A 22,663-nucleotide genomic window follows, 5' to 3' on the forward strand; every position below is an offset into this window, starting at 1 on the left:
CATGTGCAGTTGTGCACCTGGGGTTTCGCGTCCGGATTCATTCAGTATTGTAGGAGTTATGGCCCCTGACCTAGGAAAAAATTGTCTTTTTAATGTCATGTAGTGGGGGCATCTGTGTCCCATGGACACATTTCTAGTTATTGATTTAGTAATTTGAAATAACCTATATACATGGTTATATGGTGTGTTTGTTTTTCGGCGACGCCGTCTAAATTCGTTTTCGTTACCTATGCCGCGTGACTTATAGATAATTTATCAAAATGGAAGATATATGCAACACTCTGCCTGATTCGACGAGAGTGTCAATTTCTTTCACTCTGTTGACTGTGCTACGCTGAGTGAAATGTAGACAAAGCGTTTATCCTAAACGACGCTGTTCACAGTTTTAAAGCTAACTTTGGCTCAGTATATTTAGCAAGAATATTGATATATCTCAAAATGATAAGTAAGTTTAATAAATATGATAAAAACCTGTTCAAATAACAACATATTCAAATTAAAGAAAGAGCTGAATACGGTCTGTGTATCACATGAATAAGGGTGTGATAAGAGTCTTTTATGTAGAGAAGTGCTTTTTAAAAGATTTTCCTTGTTACAATTGTCGTCTGTATATGAAAAGGTTTCTTGCTTTTGTGACTTATTTAGATTGCATATTAAAATGAGTACTTGTTTGCTTTGATATATTTGTTATAAATTATTTAACTGATTTATTATATATGAATATTTTTCTTTAGTATGGTATGCAAATATTGAACTCAGTTGAAATCTGTTTTAATATATTTATGCTATATAATGACTGAATCTCGTTACACTGTAATGAAGGTACGCTGCATACAGTTTATCTATGTGATATGACTACGGTCAGACTTTGCTTATGAAACAGAAATATTGAAATAATAACAATTGTATGTTTTGCTTGACCTTCACTTTTTTATAGGTGTGACGTCATTGTCCAAAGATTCATGAATAGCGAATATGCATTTGTTAAAGCGGGATCAGTTGGCCTATTTTAGAAATAAATAAAAATAATAAATAAAAAAATCCTTTAATTGATTTTTTCTCATGTATTCTAATCAAACTTGATTTGAAGCATTTTTATTAGGCCCGCAGCAAACTTTGTTCAGCTCTTTTAGGGGCTGCTAGAGCTAAAACTAGAAATGCCTTTATACAGCGTCTCATGAACAGCTTGGTGGATCTTGTCATACTTGGTCTGGAACATCATTATAAGGTCCTCTTTCAGATTTATTTATATAGAAACTTGGGCCCTATTAGGGACCACTATAGCTAAAAGTAGATATGCCTTTCTTCGCATTAACCACTAAAATGTAATGGATTTTTATCAAACTCGATGTGTAACAATATCGTAAGGTCTCCTGCTATTTTGTTACAAATGGGGATAGGGACCAATTTAGCTAAAAATATAAACACGTTTAATCACCTCTTCTCATGAACCGCTTCATGAATCTTCATCAAACTACTGCTGTAATTATTCGTCTAAGGATAAACGAAACAAAATTGCAACCCTACGAAACCTTTGCGAAAAATTAAAAGAGAACCATTTAAATTGTTAAAGTGCGGTGTTTAGTTTTGCAATTTGAAAAATGTTAGATGAAAGATGAATGTTAGATGAAAAATTCATAAACTTCTTTCCTTATTACAATTCGCCGACCATCATTTTTAAAGATATTTCTTGTTCATTATGGGTCACACTTGAGGTCTGTGTCAAATGTTTTCAAGCTCCGTAATGTTATAACGTGTTGTATATATCTGAAGTTCTCACGGCACGGATAAAGTTAATTTGCAGGCTTCTGAGAAAGCGTTACACATGGGAATAGTTCGTCAGTTAAAGCAAGGCGTAATTGCCACATTGTTGCTTAATACACTGCCGATGGCAATGGAATGTTACTAGTCATGACTAGTAATAATTATATCCATTGTTTGTAACATATTCTACTAAGGCCAGTACATATTTGAAGTGCCTTGATTGTAGGTAGAATACAAGTTATCTTGGTAGTTAGAATGTTATTCTTTTGACAATATTTCTGACATCAGTCCTCCTACTGACCTCAATCTCTGGTGTATGTTAGAACATTAAAAAAAAAAATAAAACATACAGTTGTATATCCACGTTTAGGCAGGAATATCTTCTTTTATGATTTGCAACCATTTATGATTTTAGTAATTCATAAAAGCAACCTCAATTTGTTTTAGCCATACATTTGGGATTCAAAGAGAAATGTTATTTTCCACGCTTTGAAAATATTAATACAGAAAACAGTATCGTTAAACTAAATTCATACTAAGCAATCCTCAAGACAGTTGTTCGCCCTGAAAATCTTGTGTCCGTGAAAGACAAATCCATGAGGAACCACACATAGAAACTGAACGAACAGGACAACTTTTCATTTTTTAAAATAAATAAATAAATAAATACCTTATTAGATTTTGTAAAATATTTATACTTTATTTAGATGTGTTAATAAGTAGGCATTTATGTCAAAATTCATAAGGAGAAATGTGATACAAAATGTGTTTGTTGCAACAGATATAAGATGTTATAGAGAGAGAGAGAGAGAGAGAGAGAGAGAATTATTTAACGCTGTGGCGCCGAATAATGCAGCAGTCTGGCAAGCAGTTATTTTTAGTAAAAGACACTTAGCGGTTATTTTGGAACATATTTAATACTCTGATCTAAATTGTTCTACTTATATAATGATATACATTGCCTAAACTTGTAGATGCTCATCAACTGGATAATAAAACATGGTTCTGAAATGGATGGATTTATACACACATTGGATGATTTAAAAACAGTGAGACTGGCCAGTACATTTACTGATTATAACATCGTATTACTCTCGGAATATTTCGTTTAATGATATTATATTGACAAAGTTTTTATGCTTATTGTGTAGGTATGTGAAGTATATATACAAATCCGTTAAATGTGATTTCAGTGGATCCTAATGTATTTATTGTGTTGTGATCTTTTAATGTTTGTGTTCGATGTAGATTGAAACATCATTGATGTCTTTGAAAGCTTGTGTGTATTGTCGGTAACTTTAGAATTAAGCTTAAAAAGGGAAAGGGTAAAATTCGGGATAGGTAAGTAAACAAAAAATAGATAAAGTGTATTGTTCTGAAAAGTTTTTTTTTTTTTTTGTATTGTAAGGGTTTGCTTTCTCTACTATATCGAAGTGTCTCTTTATTTTTTCTTTATTCCTGCGAAATACAAAAAAATCAACTTGTTGTGCTTTTTTGCAATGTTGCATTTTCGGTGTTACACAGAATGTTAAACTCCTGACTAGGTTATGTCGTTGGATAGGAACATCATTAGCGACACCTGTAACAAAAATGCACTTTCAATTCTATGAATTTCGGAAAAAAAACATTGTTGAAACACTTATTATTACTGATTAATGAATTGCAAATACTTTGTCCAGTTGCAGCTGCTTAAATTGACTGATTAAGCATGTAATGTTCTTATTCAATCATTGAGGGGGTTTTCCCTTATGACAACACTAAATGTCTTATATTCTTGATGAAATATTTTAAGACATTCTGAAATACATAGCTATAATGAAAATAAAAACTGAAACAGGCCAATGTTGCCATGGGTTGAATTTTACAGTGAATCGGCACAGAATGTGAATGCAACTAGAATCATTATGGTAATTCCGATATTTTGAGGGAAAACTTGATCAAGTTGATACGTCAACCTAATCGAATCTACAGAATCTACTGTCATGCAATGCTCAAGAAACCAGGAATATAAGAAAGTCAGTAATTTGATAACTCCCCTCAGGGATATAATTGTTTATTATATTGAAAGCGGTAATTTCGACGAATATCTCCAATTAATTTCTATCTTAGTTTGCAGTAAAACCTTTTACATCTTTTTACGCTTTTATCTGACACATTTTCGACCACTGGTTTTCTGGTCTTTAATATGATTATTGTTCAGTGTGCTTATAAGTGTTTTAAAGGGTTGAATATAACAATTTATATAACAGCTAACAACAATTAAAGTACAGGAGGTCGTGGGTTCGGTCCCTGGCCGCGTCATACCAAAGACGTAAAGAAATGGTACTATAGTAGCTTCCTCGCTTGGCGCTCAGCATTAAGAAGAAAGTGCTAGGACTGGTCATCCCGATGTCAGTATAATGTGACTGAGTGGGATATCATGTCACATGTCTACGGCGTGATATTCCAGTGAGGCAGTGAGTTTAATAAAGTGCTTGTTCTGTTCTGTTCTGTTCTGTTCTGTTCAGTACTATAAAGTTGGGTATTGTTCTCACTGCAACGAGTAGACACCGTCGTTTATATGACTGAACAATTGTTGAAAAAAGTCATTAAACCCGAACACACACACATACAATAATTCAAGAACTAGAAGAATAACATTTGGTTATGCACAGCCAGTTTACATTTTCCTGTTTTTATTAACAATTTTTTATTATCTTTTATTTTTATTTGCTATCTATTGATACCAATAGTACAAAAACGGTGTAAAGGGCGCTAAAATGCCGTATGTATGGTCATTTATCACTTATTCAAAGACAAAACATAACCAACACAACAGTATTGTTGTATAAAGATGGAGATCAATCACTGCTTGGTGCTTTGATACAGAAACAGTTTACTATTCATTGTAATTCGGCAAATATCTGAAACTAGTAAATTATCTCGATATTCTAATAATGGCTTGAGTTTTTCTTGCAAGCTTTTTTGTTTAAATGCCATGTAATAAATATTCATTTCTCTTTGCTATATTTTATCTAGTTAAGTGTATTAAAGGCCTATTTTGGATCTGATTATATAGTGCTCAATTGAATATCAGAAAATGATTCTCATGAGACTCGTTGTAGAATAATTTTATATATTTCTTGCCTGTAGTAGAAATATATAAATACCTAACTTAATGTATTTATTCCTAAGGGTGGTATTGACAAATAATGTGGAAAATCGATACATAAATTGCAAAAACACTAATATTTGTTAGGATTTTTTTGTAATTTCAGCAATAAAATGTTGCCTATTTATTATCCCCGGCATTGTGGAGAGTGGGATCGGAGAGTCATCCACCACTTCCCCTTACATAATCATCTATATGAGGCAACTAAACATATAATATTTTCCTAAAATTTAAAGATGCAGTTATTTTAACTTAGTTTCAAATGTTTTTTTTTTTTTTTTATTTATTTTTTTTTTATCATTTTACGTCTTTGTGCCTTTCTAGCCAAAGCTAACTGCCATGTTTTGCTATTAATATTTTTACTCTACATTTTTATAACATGTTTGATGTCTTTGCTTAATGTAGATACCATATATTTGTATATAATAAAGACATTTAAAGTATTTTAAAGACACATTCTTAAATATTTGTCGTTACTTTCTATGTTTTAAATCTAAGCTGTAACTTTGCTACTTTTATTGAAAGAAATGTTTATTGCGAGAAAATATAATAACAAACTCTAACACTTTGTTTCAGAGTTCAAACAGAAATGGTGATTTTTAGCTAAATAACACTATGTGCCAAAATATGAATTCCATTATCTACAAACCGTTGTTCTAAACACAGATTACCCCTATTTTGTACTGAGTAAGAAATATTGAAACAAGCCATTCGTTATGGAGTTTGATACAACGTGTAATGTCTTGTTTGAATTTTTATACCCTGCTGTATATATTTACATTATAAACAATAGGATTCTTGTCTGATAAAGGTGCAAAGTACTTGAAAACCTCTCCACTCCTGAGGAATATTTGGAATTTTTGTAATTATATTAGTTCCATTTCTAACATAATAGGCATGTAGAAAAAATATATATATATTTCTCCGAGTCTGGTGTTGAAATACATTAAATTTCAAAAATCAATGATACAACCAAGACTGTATGCTTTTTATACATATCAGTCTACCAAAAAATAACTTTTAAAGGGTTTTCGGTACAAACTACTAAAGTGTAAGGTGTCAAAATAAAGAAAGAAAGGAACTGAAGATGTTGGTGGAGGACTCCATTGTAAAGTGGTGATAGGTAGGAGTTAAAAGCATCGTTTAAAGATATATTTTCTGTTTCTTTCACTTTGTATAAACATTCATAGTGACGCTTTGTTTTAGCAAGAATTTCATCTTGTGTCTTTCAGAAATTAAAGAGTTTATAAGTTTTGATACACTAATATTAATTACATCATTCGCAACTACTTAAATCTTATGCGTCCAGTAAATGAACTCTTACAGAATGTTTTAAACCTTGAAACATTCGCAAGGTGCGGTACATCTTTGATTTATGTTTTACTAGTCAATTGACTGTTAAATTGTGTTAATTTAATATACTTGGAAGGGTTTTTAATATTAGTATGTCTGCCTTTCTAATAACACCAATCCTTACTCATTATAAAACTTATCAATGTTATGCATACCTGGTTGATCTGGCTTTGTTGCTGGGTGTTTTTCTAGATGACACTAGACAGTTTTTTTATGTTTTAGAGTATCGCCCACCCATACTGATTCTTATACTATACTATAAATAAGTTTATATAAAATTGATAAGTGTCAACGGAAAAGGGGAAATGGATATTTTTCGTAGTTTTATAGGAGACATTTGCGAAAACTTCTTTTACCATTTAAAAAGTGAAAAATGTTAATTTCTAAAACGGTTGGTTTTGCCACTTGAAAATATACAATGATTTCTCACAACTTTGCTTATATAGAACTTCCCTATGATAAACTATCCTTTTAGTAAAGAAGTTTTATGCTTTATGTTGGATATTTGAAGCAATCCGTCTACAGTATTTTCCATTACAGCATCTTTTTGTTGTGGGTCTGCTTTGCGATGCATGGCTCTATGGCTGTGTTTGGGTGCTCTGTGCTTCTGGGAATCTACCCTTACTTCTTATCTTTTTTCTTGGTTAATCCTTTTTGTTTCTTTAAAAAAAAAGGTGCCCTTTTTGATGTGAACATCAATCCTTTTATTGCATATTTGAATAAAATGGACTGTAGATGTTATTTCTTTGCATGCAATCAATCACAATTGAACTTGAATACTATTTTCAGAACATAACACAGAAACTGGTTTTACTAAACTGGTTATGGCGGCGTATGTTAATCGAGTTTGTTTTTCCCCTATTGTCAAAGGGGATTGCCAGCTTTAGAGAGAAAAAAAACATGATAGTCAGCTTTGTTCTCTAGTTTTTCTGATCAGTTAGACTTTATGCTATAATGAAAACTTAAAACGAATGACTCAGTAGTTATGATATGAATGAATGGACTCGCAATGGATTCAATTAAGTTATCATTGATCATCAGTGCAAAATTTGATAAAGCACACTGAGACGCTTTAGAAAACGCACACCTAATGTAACTCTGAAGGACTACTGTTTGTAGCATAGGTTTGAGTTATATTGTGTTTGAGGACCTAGCAAATGAGACTAGAATTATGGAATGTTTACGTATTTACAAGATTAACTTATTGTTTTTTTACGTGTGCAAATGTATCAAATGTTTACAAAAATCAACCGTTGAAGACCTTTGATAATTCTAACAGTTGCAAAGTTATCTTCATTTTTCTTAATTGTGGAAAAAGCTGCCATTCAAACAAAACGAAATATATTGAATGAAAAGTGTTTTTGCCAGTCCGGCAGTTGTATTATTTCATTATGATAAAAAAACTTTGAATGATAAAACATTTCCTGCATTATTTGCCTTTTAATCTTTCGTTTTCCCTCTAAGACAAATAAGGCACGGACATACTTATGATTAATGAGAAAATTCTTTAACATTTTCATTATGTGGTCTAATATTTTCGACTTTCGAGATTAGGTCATTATCAAAGTGAATATGTTAGAGCTAATTGAAAAAGGAAACTTAATTCATGTAGTTATAGTACGTGAAATATTTATGGACTATTAGAAACCAGTGTGTACATACCACGTGGTTTGTGACGTCATTTTCGGGTATTACGGCAAGAAAATTTGTAAACAAATCCGTCGATTCAGAACTTAAAAACACTGTAAGTTTTTCATTTTTTCACCAATTTGAATAATTCTTTTACGAGGCTCAAGCCAAGGTAGTGGGCTATAAACATAAGACAAAGTTTTCCTGAAATTTTAAGCCGTTTTTGCAAAGGTTGGTTCCAACCCTGAAAATCGGCAAATTCTTGGAGGGTAATACGACAAGAAAAACCCTTGTTTTACAAAATAATTCAGAACTGTTCCCTTTACATTGTTATGCCTTTCACCGCTGTTTATTTCGGTTCCAAGAAGGCCTGCGAACCACTTTACTTGACATAAAATGGTAGGTTTCTCTGTGAAAACATATGTCTTCGGAAAATGATAATACTGCAAGAAAGATATGACGACAAGCAGATTCACGAATACGTCTATTGTTCCTTTACGAACAGTTTCGCGAATCATTGAGTTTAAGACTCGTTTCCTCATGTATAATACCTGTTTGCAGATTTGTTTAGCTTCTATTCAGATAAATACCGGTATGATGTATTATGAAAGAACTGCTTTTTTCAATCCTTTTTAAAGATCGTTTAGTAGATATATTATTGTTATCTAATTATAGCTTTCAAGAAAAGTTTCCTAATTTCTACTTTATTTATTTATAGTCTCAAGAGGTATCTTAAAAATGAGTCCCTATGTGTCTATATTGTTGCATCCGTGAATGCTAACAACCATCTTTAAAGAGTCAAACTGCTAAAATGTCTACAAAAGTGTTTATAATTGAAAATATATCCTACATATTCACATTATGTGTTTACTTATCAATCATTAGTGAAAGCTGGGCCTCTGAACAATGCCTATCAATAATAGTAATTGATAATGTATCGAAACTGTATTTCGATATAAGTCTTTGAGATTTCGAGATTATGGAGATAGATCTACTAAACTTTGATACAAAAAAACAACAACAACAAAAAAAACAAAAAAGAACAACTTGATGTTAGCAAAGACAAAATTAATACTCGGACGATGTATTTTTACTCTTTAGCGTAATGACGCGAACAAAGACTAAACTTAAACTTGGGAAACGATCTAAGACGTCAGTGTTCAGACACAAAAACCAACAAGCGAGTTCATATGTAAAGTTTATTACATTATGGATACACACAGAAATTGAAATTTTCAATAAAGTTACTTATTATTATAAAATTAACGCATTACACATTAAATTATGACAGTATAAGGAGATAGTTACAAATTTTAGAAATTTATTAAGCGTTTTGCAATGTTAAACATTACAGTAATATTAAGTAAAATTTCACAATTCCTTTTATCAGACCAAAGAAAGCAAAGGTAACACAACAAATGCAAAAACAACAAAAGGTCACCAAACCAGCTTTGTAGTTTCCATATACGTACGTAACGCAACGACATATTATACACATTGAAACTTAGTAATCAATGTTCATAAATAGATAATGTGCAGCATCCTTTTGTGATAAATTTGTATTTCAAAATTATCTTTTATTCAAACAAAAATTGTACAGACGATGGGCAAACTAGCACATAATTATGATACAAAATTATTGTAAGTGCAAAGGATTTCCATCTCTTTGTATTTGTCGTATCGTCCATTAATCACAGTTTAATCAAATAATGAATGTAAACCATATAATTATAAATAACAAAAATATACATGTGTCCTTCCAGTATGTCATACTTGAGTGTAAAATGGAAATGCACCTTTAAAAAAATAAAAAACAATATTTAAAACGTAATGAGTTAAAATATTTTCTTAAATATTTTGACACTTTCAACGCGTAAACCAACGATTCTTTGAATCTCATAAAGATCAAACCGAACGTGAAAGAAAAAATTATTGCATGACCTTTGAATAAAGCGTTAGTGATTAGCCAAAGAGCACACGTCAGTGCGATATTGATCTGCTCCTGGGGCATACCAGACTGTTGGAAAATAAAACATAGTTGTCACAGACAAGGATCGGTGTAACATCTTCTAAATACAGGTCATGTCATGAAACAGTTGTTTACCAAGTTATGGCCCTAGTTTTGGTAAGGATCACAGAATCATTACTGAAGATAACTTGGGCTTAACCTAAAACTTAAGAATCATATAATGATGAATCCAGAAAGTGCTAAACATTATGTCCTAAAAGGGGGCATAAAAAGAAGGTTTATCCTGTTCGGTAAACGTAACATTCTTAATTTGAATTTTCTTAAGATTTTTCATAATCTAATATCAAAATTGTACAGTATTACATGCATTCTTCAGACCCCTATACGTAAGATAAATACCTTTTTATGAACAAAATTACAATCGTTCAAAATATCGTCGTAAAATAAAATGTAAAACTATGCTTATGCAATCACTTTACTTGCCAAAAATATTCGTAAAAAAAAATTTCAAGTTGTGTTAAACAGACAGACTTTAAAATATAGTCTTGAGATGGCTATTACAGTCCTTTATCGCTATCATAGTAGAACTGCTTGTACAGCAAAGTCCCAATTCTTCCTATGGACTGAAAGTGCATGAAAACGTAACAATAATTTTGAAAACATACCACTGAATTATTCTTTTTAAAAAATCTCAGGCATACGGAAAAATGATTTGTCAAAACTTCAAAAATGAAATAAGGCTTTAATTTACTGTTTATAAATGGTTCCGTCTGGTTTAGCTTACCATGCACTATATAGGTATGCCCTATTTACTAACCTGCTGACAGAAGTAAGTAAGTCTCAACTGCTATTAGGGACAATTGGAATATTCATAAATCTGCTTGCCGTCATATCTTTCTTGCAGTATTAGCATTTTCCGAAGATATGTGTTTTCACACAGAAACCTACCATTTTATGTCAAGTAAAGTGGTTCGCAGGCCTTCTTGGAACCGAAATAAACAGCGGTGAAAGGCATAACAATGTAAAGGAAAGCAATCCTGCATTATTTTGTAAAACACGGGTTTTTCTTGCCGTATTACCCTCCAAGAATTTGCCGATTTTCAGGGTTGGAACCGACCATTGCAAAAACGGCTTAGAATTTCAGGAAAACTATGGCTTATGTTTATAGCTCACTGCCTTGGCTTGAGCCTCGTAAAAGAATTATTCAAATCGGTGAAAAAATGAAAAACTTACAGTGCTTTTAAGTTCTGAATCGACGGATTTGTTTATAAATTTTCTTGCCGTAATACCCGAAAATGACGTCACAAACCACGTGGTATGTACACACTGGAAACATTCAACATTTTTTCAAAGTCTGCGTGATTGATACAGTGCCATCAATAAGTTTGTAATGGTCAGTGTTTATTTAGTGTTTTTTGTATAAATAGAATAACACTGTTTTCTGTTTGAGGGGTTACAGCGGATGTATTTATTTGCATTTTACGTTTCATTACGTATAAGTTATACAGTTATAAATTATAATACAATATCCAAAAGGACAATAATGAATGTTCATTCAAAATTGATGTATTAATGAAAACTCAGTAAAATATGTTTAATACACATTTTCTTACTAATTATGAAACTAAACAACTGCATATTGATGAATATTTACATGCCGTATGTTTTACACTATTATTGTTGTTTATGTACACTTAAAATAATATCATGGACTAGCTCTTAAACATTCATTATTAGAAATTATAAATTGTCATTTATCTCAATGTAAATTGCTTTTACACTTTATCATTTCTCATTTCTTTTCTTTTCAATAGATATGTTTTGTCTATGTATTATATGTTCATATAATTTCTTTATTATGATGTGAATTGTATGCTTCTCATCTTATGGTGGAATAAAAGATATATCTATCTATCTATCTGTAAGAGGTTTTCAACCAGCATGACATTAATTTTCTCATTATGACATTTCAATCATATATACGGAGGACTGTCGGGAAATGACCATAAACCCGGAAATTTCAAGACAATGGGTAATTTTATAGTCCCCTTTAGGGATATTATTTATGATATATTGAAGCAGTAGCTTTCATATCTAACATCTGATGCGTAAGAGCACTGCAAAATTAACAATTTAGTTTTCAAGTAATTTTTACTATTGTTGTAATATAAGAGTGCTTGAAGCTGTCATAAAATATTTATATTGGTTTAAACAGTATATGAGCCGTGCCATGAGAAAACCAACATAGTGGGTGTGCGACCAGCATGGATCCAGACCAACCTGCGCATCCGCGCAGTCTGGTCAGGATCCATGCTGTTCGCTAACAGTTTCTCCAATTCCAATAGGCTTTAAAAGCGAACAGCATGGAGCCTGACCAGACTGCGCGGATGCGCAGGCTGGTCTGGATCCATGCTGGTCGCAAACCCACTATGTTGGTTTTCCCATGGCACGGCTCATTTATTGATATAGTTACAATTGTTACAGTTTTACAAATATACAAATATGGAGGATTGAGTAGGAAGCTATAAGCTTTTTGTAAGAAACTCTCCATATATGTAATGTAATTTCAACGGTAACAAAATAATTATTCAAATATTTATATTATTCACAGTGACTATGCTGTTTTCTAAAAATGGTAACTCATTGGTAAGTTTTATGAATTTTGATAATGACTTGAATTTCTGTCCGAAGTACATTGTTTGTTTAACTATGTACAAGGACCATCTTTTATCATGAAATACTGAATCAAATTAAAAAATGCCCTCATCAAAATGCTGTGGAAATTCTTTTAAAATATTTGATATTTTCAGATATGAATTTTATCACACAATATCTTAAGGGTTCGAGTGTAAAATATTAATTTCTCTTTGACATATTTTCATACAGATGTGTTTGGACCTGATTATATGTAAAGGTCTCATTAAATCTAGCTCAGGTATCTAGTACCTGTTTCTCTCGAGACTCGTTATAAAATGTTATATAGTTCTTGCCTTAAGTAGGAAATATATGACAATAAAGCGCAAAATGCTCAATCCTGGGGGAGACATGGTAACATTACTGTAGGAAAAAATCGAAACATAATATACTCTAGTATGTTTTGCAGTTTCTTGCCTTTTATCGTGCTTTACTAAAGTTTATATAGAACGTTGAATCAAAACTACATTTTTCGACGGCATGTGGATGGGTATTGACAAAAATTACTTTTTTCCTTGCTGTATATTGAAAAAGGGCCAATGGCTGCAGTGTATAAAGCCTGGTGGTTTATCTTTACATGGAAACGAAAATTAGTAGACATTAGATATTTATTATTTATATTTTGATGTGATTCTAATGTGTTTTTAATCAAAGTTCCACACAATTTTTTCTGTTATGTTTACGTTGCATTGCGTTACGTTTTGTGTATATTATACAAATGATAAAAAGTAATCCGCTGCTCGGACGCAAAGCCGCAATTCAGTTTCATATTACTAAGATATTATACCTATATATATCTTTTACACGACCCAGAAGGCATCTAGTTACATGAAGACGAATTAATCGTACAAAATATTAAATGACATCATCTTGTTATTTAATGAAATTAGACACATTTTACCTCAGTTATTTTGCATAAAACCTTATCTAACATTACAAAAGAAGGAACAAAAACAAAAAATAAAATGCGTAAATTTACCGTAGTGCGGTCATTCAGCATAAATACATCTATCAGTTGCAAAAAACATAGCAATTGCCTTCTATTAAAATGTATAAATGATATATGTTTTGCTTTTGAATATTTGATATGCTGTTGTTGTTTTTTTTTTGTACGAGTCTAGTGTTTTTCAGAATATGTTTACAGTCACAATAGGTCAGTCACACCCATAATTATTGATGGTAACTGGCGTGTTAGTCAGTTTCTGTTGTTTGGTTTATCTAATGAACTATTCTACAAATATTCGATAAGTCTTCCTCCCTATGGGGGAATAAAGAGGTTTACTAATTCCATAGTAGACGGACACTACTGTGCAATTAGCTCTACAGTAAACAAACTTCCTAAGAAATAAGATGTTAGATATGTGTGTTTGTGACGCTAATGACACTTTTCATAGTTTAACATAATATTAAGAACGCACAACGCAAAGTGTTTGGATGACAGACACGTGTTTGTGTTATAGGAAGTGTTATGCGGAACTACTTTAAACAGGATCTTATTTAGTTGAAAGGGAAACTTCTGTATCTATGCATAGCTATTCAGTGTCTTAAAGAAGTTTAACTGTTTCATCAGGCTACGTAATTTAATTATTATCCGTGTTCTCGTGTGTTTTCAGAGCTGATGAGGGAATGATGTATGGCCTTCTGATTGAAGCCATTGTGCATTACATCAAGGAAAACTTCGGAGAAGGAGTATGGCTAGATGTCAGAAAAATGGCCAATATTCAACAAGTTTCATTTGCAACACACGAAAGATACAGCGAAAATCTGGTTCCTAACATCGGGAAAGCATTAGCACAGATAACGGGATGTAGTTACAATGAACTAATGGACGCTTTCGGGGTTTGTTTTGTATCATTTGTGGGTCAATATGGATATGACAGAATACTGAAAGTTCTTGGCAGACATATGACTGACTTTTTAAACGGGCTTGACAATCTACATGAGTATTTGCGATTCAGTTATCCAAAGCTTCGACCGCCTTCCTTCTTCGTAGAAGAAGAAACAACCTCAGGGCTGACATTACATTATCGCAGTAAACGGAAAGGATATGTGCATTATGTCAAAGGTCAAATTCGGCAAGTGGGCGCTCTATTCTATAACACGAAAGTTGACATTGACGTAATCAGCGAAGAGGAAAGTGATCACATGACTCATGTTGTAATGAAATTACACTTTGATAATACTGCATATAAGGATACTCAGGAAAACAAAGACGACTTCTCTGTCAATCTGCCCTTAAATGCGGATGTGTTTTTCGAGCTTTTTCCATTCCATATTGTTTTTAATGAACAAATGGAAGTTCGAAGTGTTGGTAATGGACTGAAAGCTGTGTTTCCAGATATGGTCGGGCAGATAGTCACCGATGTTTTTACCATTGTTCTACCTCTTGTACCGTTCTCCTGGTTCAGTGTAAGTGGCTTTAATACGCTTCATTGTTTTCTGTAGAATACCAAACGCCTCCGCATATATAACAAGAAATATCTTTAAAAATGATGGTCGGCGAATTGTAATAAGGAAAGAAGTTTATGAATTTTTCATCTAACATTCATCTTTCATCTAACAGTTTTCAAATTGCAAAACTAAACACCGCACTTTAACAATTTAAATGGTTCTCTTTTAATTTTTCGCAAAGGTTTCGTAGGGTTGCAATTTTGTTTCCTTTATCCTTAGACGAATAATTACAGCAGTAGTTTGATGAAGATTCGTGAAGCGGTTCATGAGAAGAGGTCATTAAACGTGTTTATATTTTTAGCTAAATTGGTCCCTATCCCCATTTGTAACAAAATAGCAGGAGACCTTACGATATTGTTACACATCGAGTTTGATAAAAGTCCATTACATTTTAGTGGTTAATGCGAAGAAAGGCATATCTGCTTTTAGCTATAGTGGTCCCTATTAAGGCCCAAGTTCCTATATAAATAAATTTGGAAGAGGACCTTATAATGATGCTCCAGACCAAGTATGACAAAGATCCACCAAGCTGTTCATGAGACGCTTTATAAAGGCATTTCTAGTTTTAGCTCTAGCAGCCCCTAAAAGGGGTTAAATGTCCCAGCTGAACAAAGTTGGCTGCGGGCCTAATAAAGTTGCTACAAATCAAGTTTGATTAGAATACATGAGAAAAAATCAATTAAAGGATTTTTTTTTATTTATTATTTTTATTTATTTCTAAAATAGGCCAACTGATCCCGCTTTAACAAACGCATATTCGCTTTTCGTGAATCTTTGGACAATGACGTCACACAGGTAGGTCTATAAAAAGTGAAGGTCAAGCAAAACATACAATTGTAATTACTTCAATATTTCTGTTTCATAAGCAATGTTTGACCGTAGTCATATCACATATATAAACTGTATGCAGCGTACCTTCATTTCAGTGTAATGAGATTCAGTCATTATATAGCATATATATAATAAAACAGATTTCAACTGAGTTCAATATTTGCATACTATACTAAAGAAAAATATTCATATCATAAATCAGTTAAATAATTTATAACAAATATATCAAAGCAAACAAGTACTCATTTTAATATGCAATCTGAATAAGTCAAAAAAGCAAGAAACCTTTTCATATACAGACGACAATTGTACATAACAAGGAAAATCTCTCTACATAAAAGACTCTTATCACACCCTTATTCATGTGATACACAGACCGTATTCAGCTCTTTCTTTAATTTGATATATGTTGGTATTTGAACAGGTTTTTATCATATATATTAAACTTACTTATCATTTTGAGATATATCAATATTCTTGCTAAATATACTGAGCCAAAGTTAGCTTTAAAACTGTGAACAGCGTCGTTTAGGATATAGAGGATAATTGTTGGTTTCGGTGTAATATCACGTTATAATTTCACCGAGTGGGCACCAAAAGTGAAATTTTCACGAGTGGCGCAGCCACGAGTGAAAATAACAACTTTTGGTGTTCAGAGTGAAATTACGTGATATTACATCGATACCAACAATTTTTCTGTTTATTTTATGTCTAAAACTCTACTTTTGTTGTGTTATTTCAATAAAATGTCGAAATTGCGGGAAATTTTATCAGGAAGCATCGCAAAGATGACGTCATTTTAACGACGTCATCGTCATATTGTTCCGGCTTTCAGTACGCTCGGTAAACTTTTTGACGTTAATCCGGGTATCAGATTTGATAATTTTCATTGAGTGGCCAGTGAGTTTATCAGGATATAATTCACCGTTATATTTCGATAAACCACCGAAAAATATAAAATAAAAACGCTTTGTCTACATTCCACTCAGCGTAGCACAATCAACAGAGTGAAAGAAATTGACACTCTCGTCGAATCAGGCAGAGTGTTGCATAAATCTTTCATTTTGATAAATTATCTATAATGCGTTATCAAGTAGTTTGATTTGCAAACTGAAGTCACGTGGCATAGGTAACGAAAACAAATTTAGACGGCGTCGCCGAAAAAAAAACTCGATGAGATTATTCAATTCCCATATTTTTAACGAACCTCACTTTCCTCCCTGAGTGGTGCGACACTTTTCAAAATACAATATATTTTACTTAACTGTAAAAGCCGTTGACCGATAAATGTATTTGCATAAAGTTCAGTGACACTAAACACTTGCTCATTCTTCCTTCGTCATCTATAGAATGGACTCGTGCCAGTCTTATTTTTCTTTCTAAAGGGGAAAATAAACAGAATGTATGAACATCATGTAACGTTTTCCTGTTCAATTCGGGATGCATTTGGACTAGTTTACTGTCGAATATAACACATTGGTCTCTCCTGTTGTAATAATTAAAATGACAAATAACATTGTCCAATTTTCATCATCGTTTATAGTTTACAAACGAACAACGACACTTATAATTATGTCGAGTCTTTTTTGCGTTGATTGTTATTTTTATTACCAGCTCCTATATCTTGATGCACTGTATTATTTTCTAGAACAATTTGTTGTCTAAGCAGAATGCACCTCCAAAAAATAGAAATAAATATGATCATTGGCAATTATACAATCCCTCAAGTCAGGTCTAGTTTTAAATATTTAAATCTATACATATTTTCTGTTGCAAGATGCTGTGGATAATTTTATTTGTTTGTAGCAGTGATCAGGTTTGTACTGGTACAGAATCCAGGAACACTGGTTAGGTTAATTGCCCACCGTTACATAACTGAAATACTGTTGAAATTCGGCGTTAAACTAAAATCATACAAACAAATCCACAAGGAAACATGTTTGAGCTGTGAAACTCAGATATGTGAACCAGGACCATCATGGCTCTCTTGTTTAAATTTAGCAAAAACAATGAGTTCATTTCAGTTAAGTTATAACAGAACTGCCATAAATTTTTATACGAACCAGATTACATTTAAATGAAGAATGAATATATTGGTAGGGTATTATTTTTAGCTCGACTATTCGAAGAATAGTCTAGCTATTCTACTCACCCTGGCGTCGGCGTCGGCGTCGGCGTCGGCGTCACACTTTGATTGAAGTTTTGCATGCAAGTACATATGGCTATCATTTAAAGGCATATAGCTTTGAAACTTATTTTTTTTCTTTTTCTAGGTCAATTACCAACCTCACTGGATCAAGTCCCATAACTCTGACATGTATTTTGGCCAAATTATGCCCCCTTTTGGAGTTCTGGAAATTCTGGTTAAAGTTTTACATGCAAGTTCCTATCTCCAAAACTAATGCAGATATTGTATTGAAACTTCACATATGTCTTCGGGGTTATGAAACTAGGTGATAGCATCAAGTCCTATAACTCTGACTTGCAATTTAGCCAAATCATGCCCTCTTTTGGACTTAGAAAATCCTGGTTAAAGTTTTGCGTGCAAGTACATATGGCTATCATTTAAAAGCATATAGCTTCTTTTTCTAGGTCAGTTATCAACATCACTGGCTCAAGTCCAATAACTCTGGCATGTATTTAGGGCAAATTATGCCCCCTTTTGGACTGAGAAAATTCTGGGGTTATAAAACTGGTTGATTGCATCGAGTCTCATAAATCTGACTTGTATTTAGGGTAAATTATGCCCCCATTTGGACTTAGAAAACTTCTGGTTAAAGTTTTGGTTGAAATTCTATTGATATTTTAACATTAAATTAATATCCCTGCTTCTGTGACAATGATTCGAATAGTCGAACACTGGCTGTCTTACGGACAGCTCTTGTTTTACAAGAGCCGTATATAAGACAGCGCGCTCGACTGTTCCACAGCTTGTTAGTCGAACAAGGACCATAACTTGCTAAAACTTATGTAACTGAGTTATTTTTACAACTGATAACAAATCGCAAGGATAACAACTTGCACACTTCAACCAGAAAAGTGCCATAATTTAGATCCAATTCAACCTAGTGTTATCTTATTTGGTTTTTGCATTATGTTGGATGTCTCGGCCGTTTTACTTAAAACAATTTGTATGTGAATTATCCTGATGAAGGCGTTAGCCGAAACGTTGATGCGATAAATTACTTTACACAAAACTTATATATGGGTTGCTGTTGAAATACCTACCGTGTGAAGCTCAAGTCTAATAAATGTAGCAGTTTTGAGATATTGCTTGGTACTTAAACCAGTTTTTCTAAGTAAAAAGGCCATAATATGGTATAAATTCAAATACTTGTTATCTAACTTGATTATTTGAGTAGTTCTGACCCCGTGTTCACAAAACGTTTTCAGTCTCAGCTGAGTTTGATAATGAAATTTTATTTGTCATTTATATCAAAATAGTATGTTTAAAACTTAATTTTATGCTCAAAATTATTTTCAAGAGGCTTTTCAGTATTGATGGTATGTCTCAGATGGAATTTAACCTTGAAGTTTTAGTAAAAAGCCCAACGGCCTAGCGCCCTGGTATCATCGGGTAGTTTTTTTAAGGAATGATTTGTACCATAAGACAAATATCAAAAACATACCTTAGACTACAAACGTTGAAACCAAACAAAGCATCAAAAGAATGTTGCTTCACTTTGAAAATTTGCTGAAAATTTCTGATCCAGCGGTCTGGCTGCCTAGCGGCCTGGCATAATCGAATATTTCTTTTGAAAGAATGATTTGTACTATAAGATAAATAAAAATAAAATATGAATACAAACGTTATAACCCAATAGAGCATAAAAAAGAATGTTCTTAACTTTGAAAATTCGCAACGCAGCCTTTGAGAGTTCACTGACTACAATGACATTAACAAACAGTCATGTATCTATCAAATCTTTGTTCGATAAAATAGACAAAACGTTAATTTAAAATACTCTGAGAATTTCTGATCCAGCGGCCTGGCAAAATAGAATATTTCTTTTAAAAGAAAGATAAATATGTAAAAGAATGTTGCTTAACTTTGAAAAATTGCAACGCAGCCCTTACGTTTACACTTACTACAAAGAAATTTACACACAGCAGTACCTAGCCAGGCACAAACAAATTTTAACCGGGGCAGTGCTCCCTCCACCCGAAATAAAAAGAGGTATAAGTGCGATTTTCTGCGTTTTTCAGTATCGATGTGGCTACTCTATTGTTCTCTATATAGTTCCTTTAGCAACGTAAAAGGAAAATAGCCACACAAAAGTTTACGGAATGAATTACATCAAAGAAAAAGTACAATTTCCTATTGTTCCTTTATCCACCTAAGTATGCAAATGTAAGCTCGGACAGATGAACGGACGACAAGAATGACGGACGGAGGGCATTTCTATAAAATCCTCCGGTATTCCACTGGTAGGGGACTAAACATTTTTTATTTTGCTTTCAACGTTGTCCGTTTGATAGTCATTATTTCGATTAGATACCACGTAATTCTTCTTCTAGTTAGTTTGAAAAACGAGGCGTATCACTGGTCTAGAAAGGGAAAAATGTTTCTCCTTGAAAGTTATGTCAGTGTCGTATTTTCACTGGCATTTGCTCTGAACCGTTGTCTACCGACGGTCTGTAGCCTTTGTGGCAATATATCTATTTTTGAAGCTACTGTCACAAGATCTGTCAAATGTCTTTTCAAACGAATTAGAATCGAAGACTTTCAAAATGCTTTTAAGGTTTATGGCTTCATTTAGCGCATGTTCTTGGGTACTATCTATCGCTATGCACTCGGAATTTTCCATTGCCCGCAAATAAGTGGAAGCATCAACATTTAACTGACCCGATGTGGTGCAGAACTCTCGGGTGAGGAAGCCATCTAGCTGGATAGTTGTGCTGCTTGAAACAATGCATGGAGAGGCACCTGGGATCTTCCTCTAGTACCATGCATGGACGGGCACATGGGGTCTTCCTTTAGTACCATGCATGGAGGGGCACCTGTGGTCCACCTTTAGTACCATGCATGGAGGGGCACCTTGGGTCTTCCTCTAGTACCATAAATGGAGGGGCACGTGGGGTCTTTCTTTAGTATCATGCATGGAGGGGCACCTGGGGTCCACCTTTAGTACATGCATGGAGGGGCACCTGGGTCCTCCTTTTAGTATCATGCATGGAGGGGCACATGGGGTCTTCCTCTAGTACCATGCATGGAGGGTCGCCTGGGTCCTCCTCTAGTATCATGCATGGAGGGGCACCTGGGTCCTCATTTTAGTATCATGCATGGAGGGGCACATGGGGTCTTCCTCTAGTACCATGCATGGAGGGGCGCCTGGGGTCTTCCTCTTGTACCATGCATGGAGGGGCACATGGGGTCCTTCTTTAGTACCATAAATTGAGGGGCACCTGGGGTCTTCCTCTAGTACCATGCATGGAGGGGCACCTAGGGTCCACCTGTAGTATCATGCATGGAGGGGTACCTGGGGTCCTCCTCTAGTACCATGCATGGAGGGGCACATGGGATCCACCTTTAGTACCATGCATGGAGGGGCACCTGGGATCTTCCTCTAGTACCATGCATGGAGGGGCGCCTGGGGTCTTCCTCTTGTACCATGCATGGAGGGTCACCTGGGGTCTTCCTCTGGTACCATAAAGGCTGAAAAATCATCAAATGACATATTTTCGTGTTACTGTTATGTTAAACACAACAAACACACACAAAATATGTAACTCCACATGACCCATTTCAAACTTGGCCTAGGAATCATCAAGATAAACATTCTTACCAAGTTTCACGGAGATAGGGTCATAAATGTGGCATCAGGAGTGTTAAAAAGTTTTTCCTTTCATTTGACCGGGTGGCCTAATTTTCAGAGTAATTAAAAATGCTGTTTTTTCTGTAATCAACATTCTTTTTATGCTTAATTGGATTTTAACGTTTGTATTCATAGTTTTCTTTTTTATTTATATTAATCATTCTTTTAAAAGAAATACACGATTATGCCAGGCCGTTAGGCCACCAGGCCTCTGGATCTGAAATTCTCTCAGTTTGTTGGGCCGATTTTTTGGACCACAAACAGCCTAAAATGCTATGTTTTGATTAGATTAAACGTTATTGACTGTTTTAGGGACTTTTATGAACAGAAATTCTAGGCCGCCAGGCCGCTGGATCAGAAATTTTCAGGGTAATTAAAAATGCTGTTGTGTTTTATATTGAACAAAGCTTTATTTTATACATGACTGTTTATTTATTACTTTTTAGTAAGTGTACTCTCAATTTTTTAAGGAACTTTCTTTTTTATGCTTAATTGAGATTTAACGTTTGTGTTCATAATTATTTTTATAATTATGTTATCATACAAAGCATTCTTCTATAAGAAAAACACGATTATGCTAGGCCGTAGGGCCGCTAGGCTGCTGACTTCAGGCTGCTGACTTCAGGCCGCATGGCCGCTAGGCCGCTGACTTCCGGCTGCTAGGCCGCCAACTTCAGTGAACTTTGTGAACACGGGGCCTGATGGCTGAGAAAGATCGTTTGAAGTGTCAGTCCAATACATATAGTTGTTACTGAGGTACAGGTTGATAGTCAGTTGCACGCAGAACTTTAACAGAATTTCCAAAGTTGAAAAGATGCCGTTATTTGTATTGAAATCAATCAAGAGTTATCTAACTTGATTATTTCAGTAGGTTTAATGACTAGACGTCTTGTATTAAGCTCCAGTCTAGTTCAAGCAATGGTCTGTATGAACTTGCACGCAAAACTTTAACCAAGAAGGAGCTAAAATTATAATTCAGTGGGATGAAACCTTGGACTTTATACA

General features: G+C 33.8%; 1 protein-coding gene across 1 annotated transcript in view; it reads left to right on the forward strand.

Moving 5' to 3' along the window:
• LOC123536357 (soluble guanylate cyclase 88E-like) overlaps positions 1 to 22,663 on the forward strand; it is a 102,357-nt gene that overhangs the window by 59,882 nt on the left and 19,812 nt on the right. Inside the window, exon 2 of the mRNA XM_053529228.1 lies at positions 14,174 to 14,969. Within this exon, the coding sequence (XP_053385203.1) occupies positions 14,174 to 14,969 (796 nt within the window). The remainder of the gene's footprint in view (positions 1 to 14,173; positions 14,970 to 22,663) is intronic.

This window comes from Mercenaria mercenaria, chromosome 17 (genome assembly GCF_021730395.1).
Source record: "Mercenaria mercenaria strain notata chromosome 17, MADL_Memer_1, whole genome shotgun sequence".
Taxonomy (NCBI): Eukaryota; Metazoa; Mollusca; class Bivalvia; order Venerida; family Veneridae; genus Mercenaria; species Mercenaria mercenaria.